The 20,423-nt window shown below is 45.7% G+C and overlaps 1 protein-coding gene and 1 long non-coding RNA gene across 10 annotated transcripts in view; one reads left to right on the plus strand and one right to left on the minus strand.

Moving 5' to 3' along the window:
- Window positions 1–622: 622 nt before the first annotated feature.
- The window catches only part of STXBP6 (syntaxin binding protein 6), a 266,854-nt gene continuing 247,053 nt past the window's right edge, over window positions 623–20,423 (plus strand). For 2 of the 9 annotated variants that reach the window (XR_006547055.2, XR_006547056.2), the window contains exon 1: window positions 16,219–16,240. Coding sequence is in view for 3 of the 9 variants with exons in the window: in XM_044933083.1 (XP_044789018.1) it covers window positions 3,154–3,193; window positions 16,175–16,240 (106 nt within the window). In the remaining 6 variants the exon portion in view is untranslated. Of the gene's footprint in view, window positions 756–2,969; window positions 3,194–9,439; window positions 9,545–16,174; window positions 16,241–20,423 lie in introns of those variants that run through there. The other 7 variants (XM_044933076.2, XM_044933083.1, XM_006055167.4 and 4 more) reach the window with 7 other exon arrangements.
- Window positions 1,476–2,743, minus strand: LOC123330844. Its single transcript, XR_006547059.1, has 2 exons — window positions 2,549–2,743; window positions 1,476–1,704 (listed from the first exon to the last, which is right to left on the minus strand). It is a non-coding gene; the product is annotated as an uncharacterized LOC123330844 (long non-coding RNA).

Consider the following 20,423-nt stretch of genomic DNA (forward strand, 5'->3'; position numbering starts at 1 on the left):
AGTGGCTCTGCCTTGAGAGTTCTCTCCAGTTCAATCGCTGCCTCCTGCCCGTTTCACTCCCTGACACTGCCTGCCAGGCCCTAGCTTGAGTTTGACACCCAGACCTGAAGGAACTAGTACACTGGATAAAACCCATCTGCCAGGTCCACCTGTTCTTTCCAGGAGAATAAATTTCCTCACCGTCCTTTCTAGGCTTGCAGAGGAGCTCACGGAAGCAGCTCACCTTTCTAACCCACAAACTTCCCACAACCCGTGAAACTTGCAAGGCCCTCCAAACACCATTTCTGCCCCGCCCTTTGCGCCCGGGTCCCCTCCCTGCACCAGCCCCTCCCTCCCTCCCCCACCCTCGGCGCTCGGGAGCTCGGGGCGGGTCCCCGGCCCCCAGCTCAGCCTTCTGCCCCAGGGCCGGGGCGCTGGAACTCGCCCACGGCCGCACTGGGCATGCTCAGAGGCGGCCGCGGGGGCAGCCTCGCTTCGCAGGCGCTCGCACTCAGCGGCGGGCGGGCTCGCGGCTGCAGCTGGAGCTCCAGCGCCCGGAGTTGGAGTTGCCGGGAGTTTCCCCCCCAACCCCTCCCTCCTCGCGCGCGGCCGTAGGAGCCGGAGCGGGAGGCGCGAGCGGCGGCCAGCCAGCACCCGAGCAGGCAGAGCTCGTCCGGAGCCCGGAGCCCCGTACGGGGCAGTTCCCGGGGAGGAGCCTCGCGGGCTGGGACGCGTGCGGCTCACTGGCACTGCCTGGGCACCAACCGCGCTGCAAGGTAGGGCCGGGGCTTGGGGAGCCTGGCAGAGGCCAGGCCGGGGCTGGGGGGATGCGGCTGCAGCAGCCGTGGCTTTTGGAGCGCCCGGCGCGCTGTCTGATGCGTGTGGCTAGGTTAGGGACCCCGCTGCGGGGCGGCGGGAGTAGGCAGGCGCCCAGGGAGATGCTTTCAAGTTGGCGGGCGGCGGGAGAGGGGGCTGCGTGCTGGGGTGCAGCTGCTTTGTGCGCGCCTAGCGGGACTCGGGTCCCTGGTTCCCCCCTCCCCCCCGCCCCTCAGCACCGCCAAACCTGGGACCCGGTGTGCGGGCAGGGCTGGGCAAGCCGCAGAGCGGAGCAGTTTGCTTCGAGAAAGTTGAGGAGAGAGCCCTTCTTTCCTCACTGTCCCCGAGGTAGCATGATCCCGGGGGTGCCGCCCCGAAGCCCCCAGTGTGGAGGAGCTGAGTGGGGTCGCTGCGCTCCTGGGCTAAGTTCCTCCACCCCCGACTGAAACCCACGAATCACCCAGATCTTCGCTTTCCTGGCTAGCTTCTTATAGTAAAATCATTCCTGCCAAAACTGAGGTAGGCTGTTCGGGAGGGCATGGCTCTCTGCCTCCAAGACCCTTAGCGGGGCGACGCCCCCTCCTCAACCTTAGACGTGGCCAAGGGCGCTGGGTTCCCAGTGAGCGCTTATGGTGCGCACTGAATGGAGCCTCACACACATGGCGGGGAACGTGGCTTAAGGGGATGGCCCGATTTTTCCTCTAGCCTTTTCTTAGCTTTTGAACACTCCACTAACCCCACCCGGTTCATCTTCGCTGAGGACCGGACCTGGAGGGGAGGGCCAGGTGGAGAGCGTGGGCTGACATGCTATCCTTAGGAGAGGATGCTTCGGTTGTATTTGGCTTGGGCTCCAGCCCCAAGGACTTTATAAGGAACCCACCCCTCTTTCAGTGATTCTTCCTCAGGGACCTGGTGGGAAGAAATAAGTGTGGTGAGTCCCCAAGAATATCCGTTTCATCCTATCGTCTCCTAAAATTGCGTTCCAGGCGACCCCAGGACCCTGAACTGGCCGTGCTATAGATTAGAACAATGTGGAGGATGCTGACCGTTTCTCCTAGCTCCACTCTTTTCACTTCTTGTTTTGAGTTTTGGGGTTTTGCCTGCACACGAGTCAGAGCTGCTCTGTCATAACCTGGGGGGTGGAGGAGCTTCAGCCTGGCAGCCAGCGGCTGTTCGCCTCCAAGGCTGCTAGTGGGAATTGGTCCAGAAATGATTATGCAGGCTAGAAATATGCCTCTTTTTTTCCTCTCTCTTTTGGCTGAACACCTTGGCTGTTGGGTTTGTGTGTTAAGTTCTTAAAGGAGAACCCACACACTGTTCAAGTCCCATGTTTTAGGGGTTCACCATTTCTGCTACAGGCTCTTCTCTTCGCTTTTTTCCTGATGTGGGGGGTGGAGGAATCTGCTTTGGGGCAGATTGCCAAATGTGGAAATCACCTGGTGTTGGTATACGGGTTCTACAAATAGATCTGAGGTCAGATTTTAGGTTTCCAGCCTGATTACTGTGCAGACTGACAAAGTCACTGCAAACTTCAGTTTTCTCTTCTGTCAAATGGGGATAATAGTGGCCTTCACTCCTTTCATTGCAGGTTGTTGTGAGACTTGGGAATAATGGGCATAAAAAGTGCTAAGAAAACTTGAAAGCACCGTTTATGTCTTCCTGTGACTGGTCTCTTTACCTAGTGTTTTTGAATTAACTAATCTTTTTAATTAGGACAAGCCCCCGCAGCCTTCTCCCCTCACCCACTCCTCACCAAAAGGTTTGGTTTCTCAGGTCTTTGGAATCACTCTTTATCTTCTTTTTTTCCCTCTCTTGCCTTAAATCCATCTCCCTTTTGAAGTGTCGACGCGCCAGTTCTCATATTTATCGGAAGGAAGCAGCATGGTGTAGATTAGGAGATGGGGGTGGTGGGGCTGCCTTATCAGTGTTCAGAGTCCTGGGCCCCAGAACTGGCATGTAAACCAGGCCCCAGTTTGAGAACCGAGGTTGATTCTGAAGGAGTCAGCAGACCCTGGGCTGGAGCTCTGACTTGGTCTCTTAACAGTGACCTTGAACTAAGGACTCAACCCCTGATCAGTGGCATCAGTCTCTGAGATGGAGGTCCAGTGCTGATCAGAGGCAAAAACAGGTGAGATTGCCTCTCACTCAGTTAATAAGGGTTTAATCAGGTTCCTGACCCCTCCTCCCAGGTGTGTTGCATCTTCCGTCATCCTAGGGCACCGGTTCTCAAACAGGAGCACCCGAGTCCCCTGGAGGGCTTGTTAAGCCACTGCTCCTGGGCTGCATTGCCGGAGCCTCTCTGGGTCTAGGGTGAGGGGAAGGGTGCATCTCAAGAGTTTGCACTCTAACTAGTTCCAGATGATGCCAGTGCTTCTGTTCCACTGGCCATGCAAGAGAGGTGAGGTTTGTTCTGAAATGCCATTATTTGAATATGTCATCTGTAGAGACAGGGTTTCTTTGGGGCGTTTTGGGAACTTGCCTCGAGCATTTTCTATTTCAGATACCTGTGCCACTTCCCATTGTCCAGTTTTAGGTAAATTTGATTGCTCTTCAAATGAATGATTTTTACATAAAAACACCCCTTCTTTTCATACTGTAAAATACTTAGCCTCTGGTTTCCAGGCCACTCTTGGATAGACTCATGTTAGTGACCTTGATATTGATAAATCCAGCAAATACCCGATTTCCTTTCTTTGGGGATCTCAGACATTTGTGGTGAGGAGGCTGCAAGAAGTTCTGGCAGCTTGAACCTGAAGATTAGAGAACAGGTGAATCACTTAGGAGCAAGATTAAAAATAATTTTCTCTGTGGTGTCTTCTCTGAAGGGACAGCTTACCCAGGCCTTGGGGGCAGGTGACAGATGTCCTGTGGTGGTCAGATCTGGTGAAGGCCTCCACTTCTTCTGGAAGATGATGGTGCTGGTAGTAACTGAGGGAGACTACCCTTCACTGTCCGAGATTGGGGATGCCAGCTTTAAGGAGCAACGGTGCAATATCAGCATTGCGCTGTGTGATTGAGCTGGTAATCCAGCACTATTTGGGCACACCCCAATGCTAAACTCATCTCCTTGTTCCCCATGCTATGGTCCTGGGCTGACATTTTGCCATGACTTATGGCCTAGGTTGTGGCTTTGAATTTTAGCTGCTTTGTGTCAGAGAGGCTTTGGGAATCTGCTGGAATCAGGGAGAGTCCTGAGATGACATTCAAGGGCAGGAATAAGGTTTGTGTAACACCCAAATGAACTGTGTGTCTAAGGGGGGTCAGCACTTGAACCAGTTCTTACGTTGCGGTGCCAAATGGAGCCCCAGCTGACCCTCCGGCTTTATCTCAGCTTTCCATTTGTGCTTTGTTTTAGTTTTAACATGATTAGCACTAGAGAAACCTATCAGTAAATCAGAAACCTATTCAAAAACTCAAGTGTACCACTTAGTGCTTTAACAGATAAAACTGCAAGGCCCATGCCTGTCTTCCTGACCATAATCAGCACTCAATAAAGACACAGTCTTTAGCCTGTAATTCTTTAGATCTGCTAATTGCTAATATAAATTGTTTCTTCTACTTCACACGAGTAGGGAAGATTTCTATTTTCCAAATTCTCTTCCGTAACGTGATGTTTATATTTTGGGTGTTACCCCTACTTTTTGCTGGGAGGATTTCTTTTCAGTGTGGCGGAAGCTTCTTATCACTGTGGCTCACTTCTCTCAGCACATGACCACTTGATATCTTTGCACCCTAGTCCAAGTCTGCTGTGAGACCATCATTTTGATCCTTGATTTCTTTTTGATCTCCAGGGCTGTTGTCACTGGGTCCTAGAGAGCCTGTGGTCTGTTCCTGGAAGGCTCTTCTCAACCATCCTGAAGGATGCTTTTAAACTGACACTCAAGATTGTTCCACACTAGCTCATTTCTAAGATCCATTTTTTTTTTCCTTTTCATGTTTCATCATTTTCCAATTTCAAAACTCCAGATGGGTCTGAAAAATTATAAAACACATTCAATGTATGGTTTCTTTCTTCTCTTCCTGTAAGCTGGCATGTTAATAATGACATCCAGTGAATGGCATCTCAAGACAATTTTGGTTCCTGACCTAGGTAGAAAATGTGATTTCTGCTGTCCAGCTGATGAAATTGAGCAGCCATTGAATTAGTTCCACAATTCCCAGAGTATTTGGCCGAAAAGACTGTTGGGTGGTGTTAAGAGGTGGGTTTTTGTAAAGGGCGAATCAATTTTGGTGGTTTTTCCCTCTGCAGAGGTTCTCAACATGTGTATCATTGTATCAAAGACTCTGAAAAGTACTACACTAAACCATATCACCAAGAAGGCAATGGCAACCCACTCCAGCACTCTTGCCTGGAAAATCCCATGGATGGAGGAGCCTGATAGGCTGCAGTTCATGGGGTCACGAAGAGTCGGACACGACTGAGTGACTTCACTTTCACTTTTCACTTTCATGCATTGGAGAAGGAGATGGCAACCCACTCCAGTGTTCTTGCCTGGAGAATCCCAGGGATGGAGGAGCCTGGTGGGCTGCCATCTATGGGGTTGCACAGAGTCGGACACAACAGAAGCGACTTAGCAGCAGCAGCAAACCATATCAACATCAGAGAACTTGGTTCTATTCATCCAATGAGACTTTTCCCAGAGCATTTTTGAGGTTATGTGTGTATCCAGGACTCCTTTACTGCATCAGCACATCCCAGCAGTTCTAAAGCATTGTTTAACACCACCTGTGGGTGGGTGATTTCACCTGGTCTATCCCTAAAATATCGGGGCATCAATAAATTATGGATATTAATTGGTGCATGAACTCTACAGATGATTCCTGTTTATTTCAGAGTAGAGAGAAGCTATTTTAGCTGTGGTGGCTGAAGAAGCTTCTGTGGAGGGGCTCGACTGTGAAATTGCTGGCACTGAAGGGTAGCACTTTTATGAAGAGGAGAGGTAGCATTTTAGGTTGGTGATGTCAGGAAGTAGGGGGGTGAAATTGTACTTGTGCCTACATGTAAATAGTTTTCAGAGCACATAAGAACTCTTAAGGGCTGTGCCTAGCCCAGAGTGAGACCGCCGGAACCTGTGGCGGAGGTCAAAGAATCTGTCAAGTTCCTTCTTGATTCTGTAAGTTCACTGAGGTAGCAGATGAGTTCTTGTGACCACAGGCGAGCTTGTTGTGGGTAAAGCAGAAGGGTCTAGCACTCATGTTGAAAGCTAGTGGGGGTTCATAGGACAGAAAGGGAGAGAGAAAGTGTTCCTGGGCTTTCTGAGAATGGTGGTTCAAGATGCAGAGGGAGTAATTCAAATATAAATCCAACTGAAGAGGGAATCTTGACTGGAGCTTCAAAAATAAGCAAGAAGAAAGAGCTCTTACAACTCAGTAAGAAGGCAAATGTTGTTTATTCACTATGTCTGACTCTCTTGCAACTCCATGGACTATAGCCCACTAGGTTCCTTTGTCTGTGGGATTTCCCATGCAAGGATACTGGAGTGGGTTGCCATTTCCTCTTCCAGGGGATCTTCCTGACCCAGGGATTGAACGTGCATCTCCTGCATTGGCACGCAGATTCTTTACCAGTGAGCTACCAAAGAAGCTGGAAAGGCAAATAACCCAATTTAGAAAGGGGCAAAGGATTTAAATATTCTTTTTTTTTCCCCTCAGGTATGATATACAAATGGCCAATAAGGAGAGGAAAAGATGCTCAACGTTATTAGTCATTGGGGGAATACAAATTGAAACCTCAGAGAGGTACCACTTCACACCCATCAGGATGGCTATGATCAAAAAGATGTATAATAACAAGTATTGGTTAAGGATATGGAGAAATCAGAACCCTCCCACATTACATTGTTGATGGGAATGGAAAATAGTACAACTGCCTTGGAAAACAGGCAGCTCCTCAAAATGTTAAACATCAGGGTATCTCCTGGCCAATTCTCCTCCTTGGTATATTCCCAAGAGAACAGAAAGCATGTTCATGCAGACATTTGTACACAAATGTTCATGATAGCAATATTCATAATAGCCCCAAAGTGGAAACAAACCAGATGTCCACCAACTGATAAATGAATAAACAAAATCCAAATGATGGAATACTATTCATCTATAAACAGACTGAAATTTGATTTATGCTTCAACACAGATGAACCTTGAAGGCATGCTATATGAAAAAAGCCAGACACAAAAGGCCGCATATTGTTTGATGTCATTATTAAATGTCCAGAAGAGGCAAATCCAAAGTGATAAAAAGTTACCTTAGTGGCTGCCAGGGGCTAGGAGTGGCTGTTGATGGGCATGGAATTTCTTTTGGGAGTGATGAAAATATTCTGGGATGATGGGACAACTTTGAATATGTTAAAACTACTGAATTGTATTCTTTAAAAGGGTAAATTTTGCAGTGGGTAAATATCTCAAGAAAAAAAAAAAAGCAAGAATGCCACTGTGGGTAAAGTAAAAGGAGAATAATAAGAAAAAGGTGGTGAGAGAGATGCAGGAATAGGCTATCAGTTTCGGGCCAGGTTTTCTGCTCTTGGAAAAAATAAGAGGTACCTAGATAACTCCTTTCCGGAGAAGGCAATGGCACCCCACTCCAGTACTCTTGCCTGGAAAATCCCATGGACGGAGGAGCCTGGTAGGCTGCAGTCCATGGGGTCGCTAAGAGTTGGACACGACTGAGCAACTTCACTTTCACTTTTCACTTTCATGCACTGGAGAAGGAAATGGCAACCCACTCCAGTGTTCTTGCCTGGAGAATCCCAGGGACGGGGGAGCCTGGTGGGCTGCCATCTATGGGGTCGCACAGAGTCGGACACGACTGAAGCGACTTAGCAGCAGCAGATAACTCCTTTCTCTTTGTTTGTCTTTGAATCTTCTGGGATTTTTCTGTTATTCTTTCATCCTAGAGTCCTTCCTCTGAATTAAAAGGTTGCATTCCAAGTTGTTCCTGAGTCAGTGGGATGGTTTTCATGGCTAATTCCCTGTGATCTTTAGATAGGAGCGTGTTTGTGGCGACAAAGAAGACTAAGTCCATGTTTAGGCTTTTTTGTCGAGATCCACTGGAAAACAATGGACAGGTCCAACCGGGCAGCTTATGTTTATCTTCTCTCTTAAGATTGGACTGTGATAGATGTTTTAGCATCATCTTCTAAGTGGTTGTGGAACTGTGTCAAGACTACCCTTTAAAAAAGAAATCTATGTATTAAACAGGGTTCATGTGGTACTTAGCACTGTAACTAAAAAGGGGGTCCAGTTGCTTGCTGCTCAAAAGCCAGTAAAGAGGCAAGGTTGATAGAAAGGAAAGTTTGCCTCATGTTCGATGCTGGCAACCTGGAGTGGGGTGAGGCAGTAGCGGGGAGGGAGACCAGCTGCCTAAACCAGTGGGCTAGAGCTTTTATAGGCTGAGGGAGGGGGCTACATGCAGGAACCGCACAGTCAGCTCTGACAGTCGTCTTGAAATTGTCATCCGTGGTCTGACCAGCATCATCTTGATTGTTTAAAGTACAGTTAATCTTTAGTTTGGAGAAGGAAATGGCAACCCACTCCAGTGTTCTTGCCTGGAGAATCCCAGGGACCACATAGCCTGGTGGGCTGCTGTCTATGGGGTCGCACAGAGTCGGACACAACTGAAGCGACTCAGCAGCAGCAATCTTTAGTTACAGGGGGGGTCTGTTTACATTTCTTGAGGCCAGTTCTTGGAATTGTGGCCGTTCATGTATGGATGTGAGAGTTGGAGAAAGAATTGATGCTTCTGAACTGTGGTGTTGGAGAAGACTCTTGAGAGTCCCTTGGAGTGCAAGGAGATCCAACTGGTCCATCCTAAAGGAAATCAGTCCTGAATGTTCATTGGAAGGACTGATGTTGAAGCTGAAACTCCAATATTTTGGCCACCTGATGTGAAGAGCTGATTCATTTAAAAAGACCCTGATGCTGGGAAAGATTGAAGGCGGGAGGAGAAGGGGATGACAGAGGATGAAATGGTTGGATGGCATCACCGACTCAATGGATATGAGTTTGGGTAAACTCCGGGAGTTGGTGATGGACAGGCAGGCCCGGCGTGCTAAGGTTCATGGAGTCTTAAAGAGTTGGACATGACTGAGCAACTGAACTGAACTGATGTCATGGCTACAGTCTGATCATCATGTACTTAACTTCTTCCACCTGGTGGGGGTTTCAGTATCTATATGACAGCCCCCAGGATATGGCTCAGAATATTGTCTATAGCCGTTGAGAAGGAACTAAAGGTCCTTGCCTAGCTTAATGACTATTATTATTTGGTCTCCTCTGATTGTTTTCCTTTGTTTCTGTGTGTTCTCATTGCTCTGATTAAGCTTATTCTTTGGCTAAAGTTTTTCTACAGGCAGAGGACAAGGGGGACAAGAACCATAGGGTCCTGCTCCATTTCAGCACTACACAAGCGCCAGTGTATTTGGGTCCAAGAGTTGTGATGCAGTGGAACATTGTCGCCTCTGATAGAGACTGTTTCTCACCTCTTTAACCTAGTGTGGTGTAGCTTACCTGCACTTCTCCAGCTCATAGACAAGGAGCACCTGGGGATCTTGTTAAGATTCTGATTCTGATTCAGTAGAGGTTGGGGTCAGGGATTCTGTACTTAAAAAAAAACTCCCACTGATGCAGATGCTGCTGGTCCATGGACCACTGTGAGTTGAAGCTGATACAGCATGAGGATGGCATCGGAGTGGGACAGAGCTGAACGTGAAATGTGGCTCCACCATTAATTTGCTGTGGGAAGTTGGGCAAGGTAATTAACATCTGAGCCACAGCTTTCTTACCTGTAAGATCAGAGCGAGACCTAGCTCGTAGAAAAGTAACTGACATGCAGCTAGAATGTTAAATGTTCGTTGCCTTCTCCTTCCCATAAGGGCTAAGGTACCCATGATTGGGACTAAGGAAAAATTATATGCAAGAAAGCCAAGGGCTTCCAAGATCAGCACACCAAGGAACCTTAGCAGCAACTGAGCGGCCCAGGGTGCCCAAAGAGGTTTTGGATTTGTGTGGGTGAGGGCAGGGTGGCAGAGAGAGGCTGTAGGGGAATGAGGTATGAATCTAGTCCTCAGAACAACATTAAATTGCTTATTAAGTTTATCAGATTCCCGTGGTTTTGGTAAAGTCAGTGTGTTGGTCTCAGTTGAGTCTGGCTAACTTTCAGTCAAGGTGTTGGGTCTTGACTCTGCATTCATAGAATTGGTATTTTGGGTTTTTTTGACCAGAAGGGCACTCCTGAGCGGCTCAGGGGTGCTCAGTTTCATTGGTGCGGTTGTCTCGGCCCGTCCTTCCCTCGTCTCACTCACTGATGTTCATTGTTCATGTAGAAGGGAGGAAATGAGGGAACCTAAAGTGCACACCCCTGTTTAGGTTCATTCACAGTAGGAGCGAACATTTCAGGGATCAGGTTGAAAATATTTGTTCTGTTGTTGGCTTTAGAAATTCTGGGCATTTCATTAGTTTATCTTCTGTGAATCTCTTAAACTCTGGGAAGGTTCAGTTGAATTAGGTGAATGGGGAACAACCGAAGAGGAAGAATTGAGAGCTAAGTCCTGGCCCCAGTTGTAATTCTCCCATCCGGAGCCTGCATCACTGCCCTCCCCGAGCCTCAGTTTCCCCTGCTGATCTTTAGAACCAATCCTTCCTGGCCAGCCTGCCTCATGGGCTTGGTTTGAGGCTCAGATGAATAGCACTTAGAGGAGGGCATTTGCGCTCTAAGACGAAGAGCCTCTGTAAAATGTTGACTGTCACTCAGCAGTGCTGGCTTGGGTAACGCCGTCCTCTCGGGGTTACATAAGGTGAGCCGTGGCCTGTTAACTTTTGTTCTGTTTCTGTCTCCTTTGTCATCATCCCAAGGGGGAGGAAATAAGAGCATGTGTTTACCTTTGAGTTAAGTTGATGGCTCCTTTTCACTTTCCTCTGGGGAAGAAATTACACGCAAATAGTTTGTAAGATTTGAACAAAACCACAAGTGCTGTGACTCAAACTAGTTTCCAGTCTTCACAGCCTGAAATTCGCCGCTTTCCTAAGGATGGTAATTTTGCCCTATTTCACCTTGTTTGGCTGTTCTGTGGATTGGCAGGTGTGGGTCTTTAATGTCTGATGGCTCTGAAGGAAAGGGCCACTTTGTTAAAGAGCCAGGGCTGAGTGTTTAAACTGGTCCTGCACCAACATCAAGCAATCAAAGATAAAGTATTCAGGTTGAAGCTGAATACATTAGGCTTCATAGGCACAACTCTGTCCTTCCCAAAGGCAGAAGTGGAAATGATCTGATTTCTGAGGCCAGTGAATACGTGTTACACTCTAGTCACCTTTCATAACTACTGTTGGTCAGAGAGGGTAGATATGAACAAGCTGGTCTTTGTTTTTAGACTTCCTAGGAATATGTTGCCTGATAGAGTCTAAGGTGACAGCTAGCAGTATTTAGTGGTTGAGAAGTTAATATTAAATTCTTGAAGAATTTAATCTATCCTATCATTAAGTAGCAGTGAGGAGCTAGGCATAGAGAGCTGGGTGTTCCTGAAGTAAGTCCTTTTAAAATTAAATTCGTATGCAACCGTAACAGTAGTTTAAAAAGTAAGTTGAGGGTAGAAATTTGGTGCTTATATATATAGCTCAATGCTAAGAAAGTGGACATTTGTCCCAGTATCATCCACTGGAAAATGAGACTTTTTCCTTTTAATTAGATCTTTTCCTGACCTTGCCAACCAAACACCCCCTGGTCTATCTGGTTGATTTTTTTTGTTGTTGTTGTTCTTTTTTTTTTTTTTTTTTAATTTTATTTTATTTTTAAACTTTACATAACTGTATTAGATTTGCCAAATATCAAAATGAATCCGCCACAGGTATACATGTGTTCCCCATCCTGAACCCTCCTCCCTCCTCCCTCCCCATTCCATCCCTCTGGGTCGTCCCAGTGCACCAGCCCCAATAAAATGAAACAGGGAATGCTGAACTCAGACACCTTATTTATGAACAGCCTTGCTTTCAAACCCCCTTAGACTGTGAATTCCTCCAGAGGCCAGGATCTTCATTGCTTTATCTCCGAGGCTTCGTGTGCCTGGCATGTAGGAGAGAATCAATAAAAATAGGTTGAGCTGGTCAGCTGTTTCCTTCTGGGATTCCCCCTTCCTGTCTAGTGTATTAATTTTCCTGACCATATCGTATTTGATTAGCATTTCCCTAGAGGTCCTTGTGTGCTACGATAGTACCTGATTGTAAGCACTTAAGATACTGATTCCTTTCATCCTTCCAGCAGCTCTCAGAGGTAGGTACTATTAGTTATCCTTATTTGACAGTTGAAAAAACTGAGGCCAAGAAAGGTCATGTTGATACCAGCCAGGGTTCTTGGTCTTCCTTAGTCAATAGAAATTGATCAGAGGCCAGAAAGGAAATTGAGGCAAGGCTTTATTGGGGCCCCTGCTGAAACAGGAGGGATTGAAAAGAAGTAACAGGTTCCCTTGCCTGCTCCCTTTGAGCGGGATGAACTAGCTGGTTCTTTATATGGGGTGAGGGTAGGGGTGTGTCCAAGGGTAGGGGTGTGTCCAAGGGTCGGGCTGGAGGAGTGACTTAGGTGGTTTGGCATCCCTTTGGTGGTGCTGAGTGCAAGGGGCATGTGCAGTACCCTGCTTTTGCCCGACACTCTACTTTTGCTCCTTACACCTTATTTTTGCTCCCAGCTCTTCAGAAGTGGCAGTTGGATTTTTGGTCTTTTTGTATCTTGTACATAAATTTGCCCCTACTGCGCATGCAAGCAATAATATTTTTAGTCCCTTCAAGTTTCTCTGTATTTTGTTGTTTGAGAAGATGTTTGTCCAGGTGCATGGACTGCAGCAAAGTATCCCGGGTCCCAGCCCATCTTGATGTGATCTGTGTAAGACCTGAAGCTGCCATGTAGAGAGCTGGAAGTGAACCAGACAAGCAGCTAAGCTTCAGGAGACGCCCCTCTCCTCACTACTCACTGCTCCAAGTTACCTGTCTTTGCCTTCCAATGGCTTTCCTGAGCACTGCAGAGAAATGAGGGCAGACACACCTTCTTTCCATCTCCCCTTCTCCCCCACCTCCTTTGTCCTCTGCCCCTTCCTGCCCACTCCTGAGTTCCAGGAAAATGCAACCCTGAATTTGGAAAATAGAATAGCAGGTACAGCACCACGGCCCACTGGTATGGGCCCAGCCCTGGGGGAGGCCATTCACACAGGGGTTGTCAGAATGAACCCCCTTTACCTGGGCGAGGCTGTGACCTCCAGTCTCGGGCCTCTCAGTTTGTCAGGTGAGGTCAGTGCCTCTCACACCTTTACATGCATGTGAATCACCTGTTAAGGCACAGATTCTGATTCACTGGGACCGAGGTGGGGCCTGGAATTTTCTCACAGGCTTCTAGGAGTGTTGATGCCGCTGGTCCTTGGCCCAAGGCTCTAAAGGAGCCCCGAGTCTGTGAGAGGCCACGCCTGCTATTCCAAGCACTGTCCTGCCTGCTGCTGTGCTGTGCTCAGTCCTGTCCGACCGTTTGTGACCCCATGGACTGTAGCTCGCTAGGCTTCTCTGACCATGGGATTCTCAGACAAGAACACTGGAGTGGGCCGCCATTTCCTTCTCCAGTCTTGCCTGAAACAGGCCTAATTCCTAACCTGGGACTCAGAGGAGACCGAAGACAGAGAGAGAGACCCACCAAAAGTGTAAGTCTCATGAAGGCAGAAGCTTAAGACAGAATGAGAGCGTAACTGGGAGTGAAGGAGATTTGATGCTTCCAGAGGGAAGTGTGTGTATCATTTCCAAACGTGACCGAAAAGTGTCTCTGATAACAGAAAGCTTATTATGGAGCAACTCTAGTGATCCAGTAGTGAGAAGAGTACAGTAACACCTGTTTGAGTTGATACGAAAATTCACAAAGAACCCATGCTACTGGCCCCTCAAACTCTGGAAAGTAACCCTCCCCACAGCTCCTCAAAGTCTCCCTGAGTCTCCCCAGGTTCTCCCTGCTTTCTAACTGTGTCTGCTATGGTATGCGCCAACAGTCCTGGGAACCAATGTTGGGATACCACTCGTATGAATACAAATTGCTCTCATTATATCTCATTGGAGTCTCATAATTTCCCAGCTGTTTTTATCAATGAGTCATGAGACCCAGGGAGTCAAACTCCCTCAGAACCACAGGCTCCAAGTGACAGAGCTGGGAGCAGGCACGGTGAGGGAGCGTGGCCTGGTGTCTCTTGTTCTTATCTGACCTGACTCTTAGATAAATTTATACCACAAGGTAACTAAATCAGTTTGCCCTGTTGGGTTTTGCATAGGAGGAGGCATCCAGGTGGGTTTGCTTTTTAAAGAAAATGGGTTAAGTTTAACTTACAGAAAGAAGCCCAGATTCCATGGGTGTGGTATAGTGAATTTCTATTCCACAAACACACCCGTTTATTCTTAACAAAGATCGAGAAAGGAAGAGCCACCAGCACCGTGGAAACTTTGCTTAGGCCTGCCCCCTCATGTAACTTCCTTCACCATGGTGGTGCTGTCCTGGCTTTTTAGGCTATAGATCACCTCTGCCTATTTTGGGGTTTTATGTAAATATATTCATCTTTTGTGTTCTTTTATGCCTAACTTCTTTCCCTCAACATTGTAAGATTCGTCCATATTGTGCAGGCAGCAGTAGCTGGATTATTTTCCACTGTATTGATGTAAACATACCGCAACTACTGATTATGGACATTTGAGTTGTTTCCTGTTCTTGGCTATTATGAATAATGCTGCTGTGAATATTCGTATGTGTATATATATTTTTTTAAGATTTTTTTTTATGTGGACCATTTTTAAAGTCTTCATTGAATTTGTCATAATATTGTTTCTGTTTTATGTTTTGGTTTTTTGGCCACGAGGCATGTGGGGTCTTAGCTCCCCAACTAGGGATTGAACCCACACCCCTTGCGTTGGAAGGCAAAGGCAAAGTCTTAACCACTGAACCACCAGGGAAATCCCCATGTGTATATGTTTTTGGTGAGGCACATATGTATGCATTTCTAGTATTTGTGTATGTGGGTGTATATGTAATTCCTGGGTCATTTGATGAAAATATGTTTCCCTTTAGTTCCGATCTCTTGCCTATTTTTCAATTGTGTGGTTCATCTATGAACAATCCTTGAAATCTATACTGATGGAAATTACCTGTCAATGAGATCAGATTTTTAGGTTCTCAGACATAATTTCTGGAGATCCCCTCCAGATTTGAACAGGCACTTCACAGAAGAGGGTATCCAAATGCCAAATACATAGGCAAAGACACTAAGCTTCCTACAGTGATGAGAGAACTGCAGATTAAAACCATGAGAGACCTCTATACAACATCAGAAGAGCTAAGAATAATATGACTTATCAAACTAAGCATTGGCAAGAATGTGGAGCGATGGAACTATCACACCAGATGGAACTATAAATTGGAAAGGCCATATTGGAAAACTGGCTGTATCTAATAAAGGCACAAAATTGATGCAGCCAGAACACTGCGCTGATGGCGAAGCTCTGGTTTCCACCTGATCAGGTTGTAGACTCTAGGATCTGGGTGGGTCCTCTGCCCGTTGGGGGTTGGGAAGGGAAGGGAGAACTCAAGAGTTAGGCTTCAGGGCAACTGTGTTTCCAAACATGATTCTTGGGGCCCTGCTGTTCAGAGGAGCAGCTGAGGGCCTTCCAGGGCTTTATTCTGTTCTTCCCTCGTGGCTTGCAAGCAGCCACCCAGGAAATCGTCTAAGACATGTTCATGAATGATGTCACTGTGGGAAACCTTATTCTATGTGGGAAATCTTTCTCCAAATGGACACTTAGAGAAGATCTGACCAGAAGAGGCAGAATATTGCTGAATCCTTTAATATTCATTTATTCTCGATCTTAAAATTCACTCATTAGTTTTATCTGAATTAGAGTGGGATAATGGCTTTGGTGTGTAATATAGAGCTTCAGAAATGATTCCTGAAAAGAGTGCCCTGGGGAGGATTGCTTTCTGATAGACCCTGGGGCACCCAGCCAGCCCTGAGATGTGAAGGGCCTGGAAGAGACATGATAATATGCTTAGCCATCCCAGAAGCTTGTTCTCGTCCTTCTTGGCTTATGGACCTCAACAAGCCATCCCCTGTTCCACTGAGCTTGTGAAAGTTGTCTAAAAGTTGAGTATATTGAACATAGAAGCTGCAACCTGTTTTCTTGTCTCGAAGCGGTAGCAAAGAAGTCTCTGGACTTCTCTTGAGACCGCACAGTAGAATGGTTTTCTCTGTTTGATGGTTTCTTTCTTTCTAGCACCTTAGATTCTGCACAGCCTTGGTTTTCAGGGCAAAGCCCTGGGCTGTGGGTAATTCGATAGCCAAAACCATTTCCTAAACAAATTACAATTTGCTTTCATTTATAGTCACCCAGATTTCCCTGGATAAAATGAGGCATCTGCAAAAGAAATTTTTAATGGAAACCTGCACTGGTAAGCTACTCATTTTCCTATCACATTTAATTCCTGTAGAGTATTCTAGAGCAGGTGTGAAGAGCAGGTGTTGCTGCCGTCCCTCGGTGACTGAATACCTGATGCAGCCTCTTTACCTCTTTCCCCAGCAGATTATGTGACCCCATGCACGCGTGCAGGTTGAACACCTCAGATTTTGGACTTGGCTGAGGGACGTCTGAACTTCTTATTTACCTCCTGCCAAGAGAAAGGAACTTACAAGTAGTGCTTTGTGTTTTGAATTTTACAGTGTGCTGAGTAAACACAAGTTATACATTGTGATGGGAGGGGTAAAAAGGTTCGCCACGTCTTTTGTTTTCTGAGTGGGTGTAACTAAATGACTAGTTCCTGGATGTGTTTCTAGGATGTAGGTCACAGTCTCCGGCAGAGCGACAGTAAACGTTTCTCACCTGTGTTATCTTACAGTTGCAAGTGTCTAATGTTCTTTTTATCCTAAAATGTTTTCATCGAAGTTTTTCTGTTTTGATTTAATAAGCCTCTTGATTTGGTAATAAGGAGCTCACTTGGGTAAACACCCGTGGCTTTTTAAATTCTCTTATATTAGAGATGAGGGCATTGAGGCCATACAGTTCTACCATGAATCAGTAGTAAACCAAGGACTCTTAATTTCTGTCTTTTGTTCCTCAGCTTATTATGATTTTCTAGAACTGTAAACTATTTCAAAGAGGCTTTGTTTTAAAATCTAGCAGTCAGTTTAAGGTCGTTCTTACCTAGTAGTTGTATTTCCTTGGCTTTATCGTAACCACAGCTTTAAAATGGTCCAGTACAAAGAGAAAACCAAGCCATGACTTTGTCTTGTTCTAAAATTAATATAATGATTTATAGCTCTATAAATAATATTTATTGAATTTGACAGTATTATTTATATGTATGAGTAAATAATTTTGAAGTGTACCAGTATTTTATGTCTGTCCACTTGGAGGAGATTGTATCTGTGTTGAAACGCACAGTCCTTTCTCTACATCTTGGTCTTTGTGAGGGATGAACCCTTGGACTCACGATTTTTCACTCTGGGTTTGTGCAGGAAATCAGGATGTGTCTAATTATCTTATAGGGTGTCAGGAAATTCTCAGTAACAGTTGATTTAGATCCACTTCAATTAAAAATAAAAAACACATCATATATCAACAGAGTTTTGTTTTTTTCTTTTAAAGAAGAGACTGGAGTCCCTGAATCAGATAAGCAGTTTCAGAGAGTATGGGGATTACTGCTTTAAAGGTTCAGGACGAATGGATAAAGAACTGACCAGGTCTGTCTGTCTTCGTGTGCCCTGGTATATTGATGCTGTCTGTAACTGGTGATCTGTGATCTCTCTATTTCCCTTTAAAAGCTGTCTGTTGAACATCAGTTGTCTCTTCTCCTGACCAACTCAGTGAGCATTTCTTCTTTTCTGTGCTGCCTTTAGAGATGACCCTATCCAGTTGAAGAACCTTTGATGCAACAGCATCCTATTCTCAACTCAGTGTCTCAAAGAGTCATGATTAACTGGCAGATATTGGCTTCAAAAAAGAGCAAGACACTAGTATTTAGAATCCACAGGGCTTATGGAGTAAGTGTGCTAAAAGGAGAGCTGGAAAGCATGTTGAACCAGGCTCCCGTAGTGAGTTGACGAGTACCTTGGCTTCCTTTGCCCATTTGGCTGCCCCATGAAATGGAACAACAGACTGGTTCCAAATAGGGAAAGGAGTAGGTCAAGGCTGTATATTGTCACCCTGCTTATTTAACTTATATGCAGAGTACATCATGAGAAATGCTGGGCTGGAAGAAGCACAAGCTGGAATCAAGATTGCTGGCAGAAATATCAATAACCTCAGATATGCAGATGACACCACCCTTATGGCAGAAAGTGAAGAAGATCTAAAGAGCCTCTTGATGAAAGTGAAAGAGGAGAGTGAAAAAGTTGGCTTAAAGCTCAACATTCAGAAAACTAAGATCATGGCATCCGGTCTCATCCCTTCATGGCAAATAGATGGGGAAACAGTGGAAACAATGGCTGACTTTCTTTTTTGGGGCTCCAAAATCACTGTCGATGGTGATTGCAGCATGAAATTAAAAGACACTTACTCCTTGGAAGGAAAGTTATGACCAACCTAGACAGCATATTCAAAAGCAAAGACATTACTTTGCCAACAAAGGTCCATCTAGTCAAGGCTATAGTTTTTCCAGTGGTCATGTATGGATGTAGAGTTGGACTATAAAGAAAGCTGAGTGCTGAAGAATTGATGCTTTTGAACTGTGGTGTTGGAGAATATTCTTGAGAGTCCCTTGGACTGCAAGGAGATCCAACCAGTCCATCCTAAAGGAGATCAGTCCTGGGTGTTCATTAGAAGGACTGATGTTGAATCTGAAACTCCAATACTTTGGCCACCTGATACAAAGAGCTGACTCATTTGAAAAGACCCTGATGCTGGGAAAGATTGAGGGCAGGAGGAGAAAGGGGACGACAGAGGATGAGATGGTTGGATGGCATCACTGACTCAATGGACATGGGTTTGGGTGGACTTTTGGAGTTGGTGATGGACAGGGAGGCCTGGTGTGATGCAGTCCATGGGGTCGCAAAGAGTTGGATGCAACTGAACTGAACTGTCCCCCTTTTCCCCCATCTGTGGAGTGGGGTGCTGCCTTGGGTGCTGAGCTCAGACAGGCACAGAAGACTGGTCTTTGTGCTGAGGCATGTTGAGCTTTGCTTCTCTATTGGCCACCTTCATCCTTTCCCAGCTTTCTCTCTTGGTTGTCATTTGATACTATTTTGGATGGCATGAAGTACCATGGTAGCATCATTCATTTCCATTCTTCTGTCCTTAAAGTGTCCTTCTCTTGCAGTCATTCTTCAGATTCTAGCCACCTCTTTGACATCTTCTGTGACCATTAAACTTGTACTCTGAGGCAGAGTTGGTCTTGTACTCCTCTGCCATATATAACTTAGTGTGTTCAAGTGTGATTATTTGCTTGCATGTATAGACTGAACATTTGAGGGATAGGCCTGTGGCTTGTACATCTTGTATCTTTAACATGTTGCCTGGTATATGATAGGTACCCAGAAGAGGATGGGTGGATGGGTGGATGGAGCACATTTGAAGAGAACTCTTGAAAAGGGAGAAAGAATACATTTTTAGGTAGGATACATGGGAAAAACTTCAGGTAAGGACAAGAGAGTTGTTTATGCTACATAGCTACTGAAAAGATGTATCTATAGCAGAGGATAGAAATATGTGCTATGGAGAATGAGCTGTGCCATTTATTTTTCAGAGTAGAAACCAAGTAATTTGCAAGGGCTGACATTGCAGTCATTTGACTTTCCTTCTTGAAAGCTCTGGGATCTTTATTGAAAGATCCGCTTTCTTATGTGTAAAATCCTACAAGGTAGGTTCTGTTATTAATGTGAGGATCAATTGAGACTTTCAAAAAGGGCTTTCAAAGGGCTCAACACCCTGCCTTGTCTGTAGTGAGGGCTCGGTAGGGTAGATGGTAGCTCCTGCTGTTACCATTGGCCTTTGGTGTGTGATAGAATTGAGGTGCCTGTTAGAAATGTTCTCCCACTCCCTGAATAAGAAATTTAGATTCTTATTAGTAACCACAAAATGTGTGTCCAGGTCTTAGGATTCACTGGGAATGGGATTATGTAATTTCTTTTCTCTTCCTACTTATTTAGTACTTCTTTTTAGAAAGGAAAGCACCTATCAGTTTATTAGGAAAGCACTTGCTTCTAAAACAAATTTTTCATGCAGGGCATTCATGGGATTCTTTCTAGTTGTTTAAAAAATAATACATGTATATATCTATATTATGGGCAAAAAACGCAATTCTGTTCTTTCCTGCATTTCTGGAGAGCAGGGGGTATGCATTGCTGTTTCTATTTTGGTACGGAAGCAAGGTGTGTTGGTCTGGGCTGCTTGATTTTGGCTTTTGAAGGTCATTGTCTATGTATATTTCTGCCACCACAATTGGAAATACATTTAGGAATCAGTGGTAGGAGTTTCTAATAGCGCTTACACAATCGTTCGTACATTCGTTTCCTACTCTGCTTACTGCTGCTTTTCTCACCTGTCTTTCAGTGCTGGATCCAACAATTATTACTATTTTTCCCCCTTAATATTCTTAGAAGCTAATACAGTTACCAGTGATGAAGACTCTGCATGTGCCT

This window comes from Bubalus bubalis, chromosome 20 (assembly GCF_019923935.1).
Source record: "Bubalus bubalis isolate 160015118507 breed Murrah chromosome 20, NDDB_SH_1, whole genome shotgun sequence".
Taxonomy (NCBI): Eukaryota; Metazoa; Chordata; class Mammalia; order Artiodactyla; family Bovidae; genus Bubalus; species Bubalus bubalis.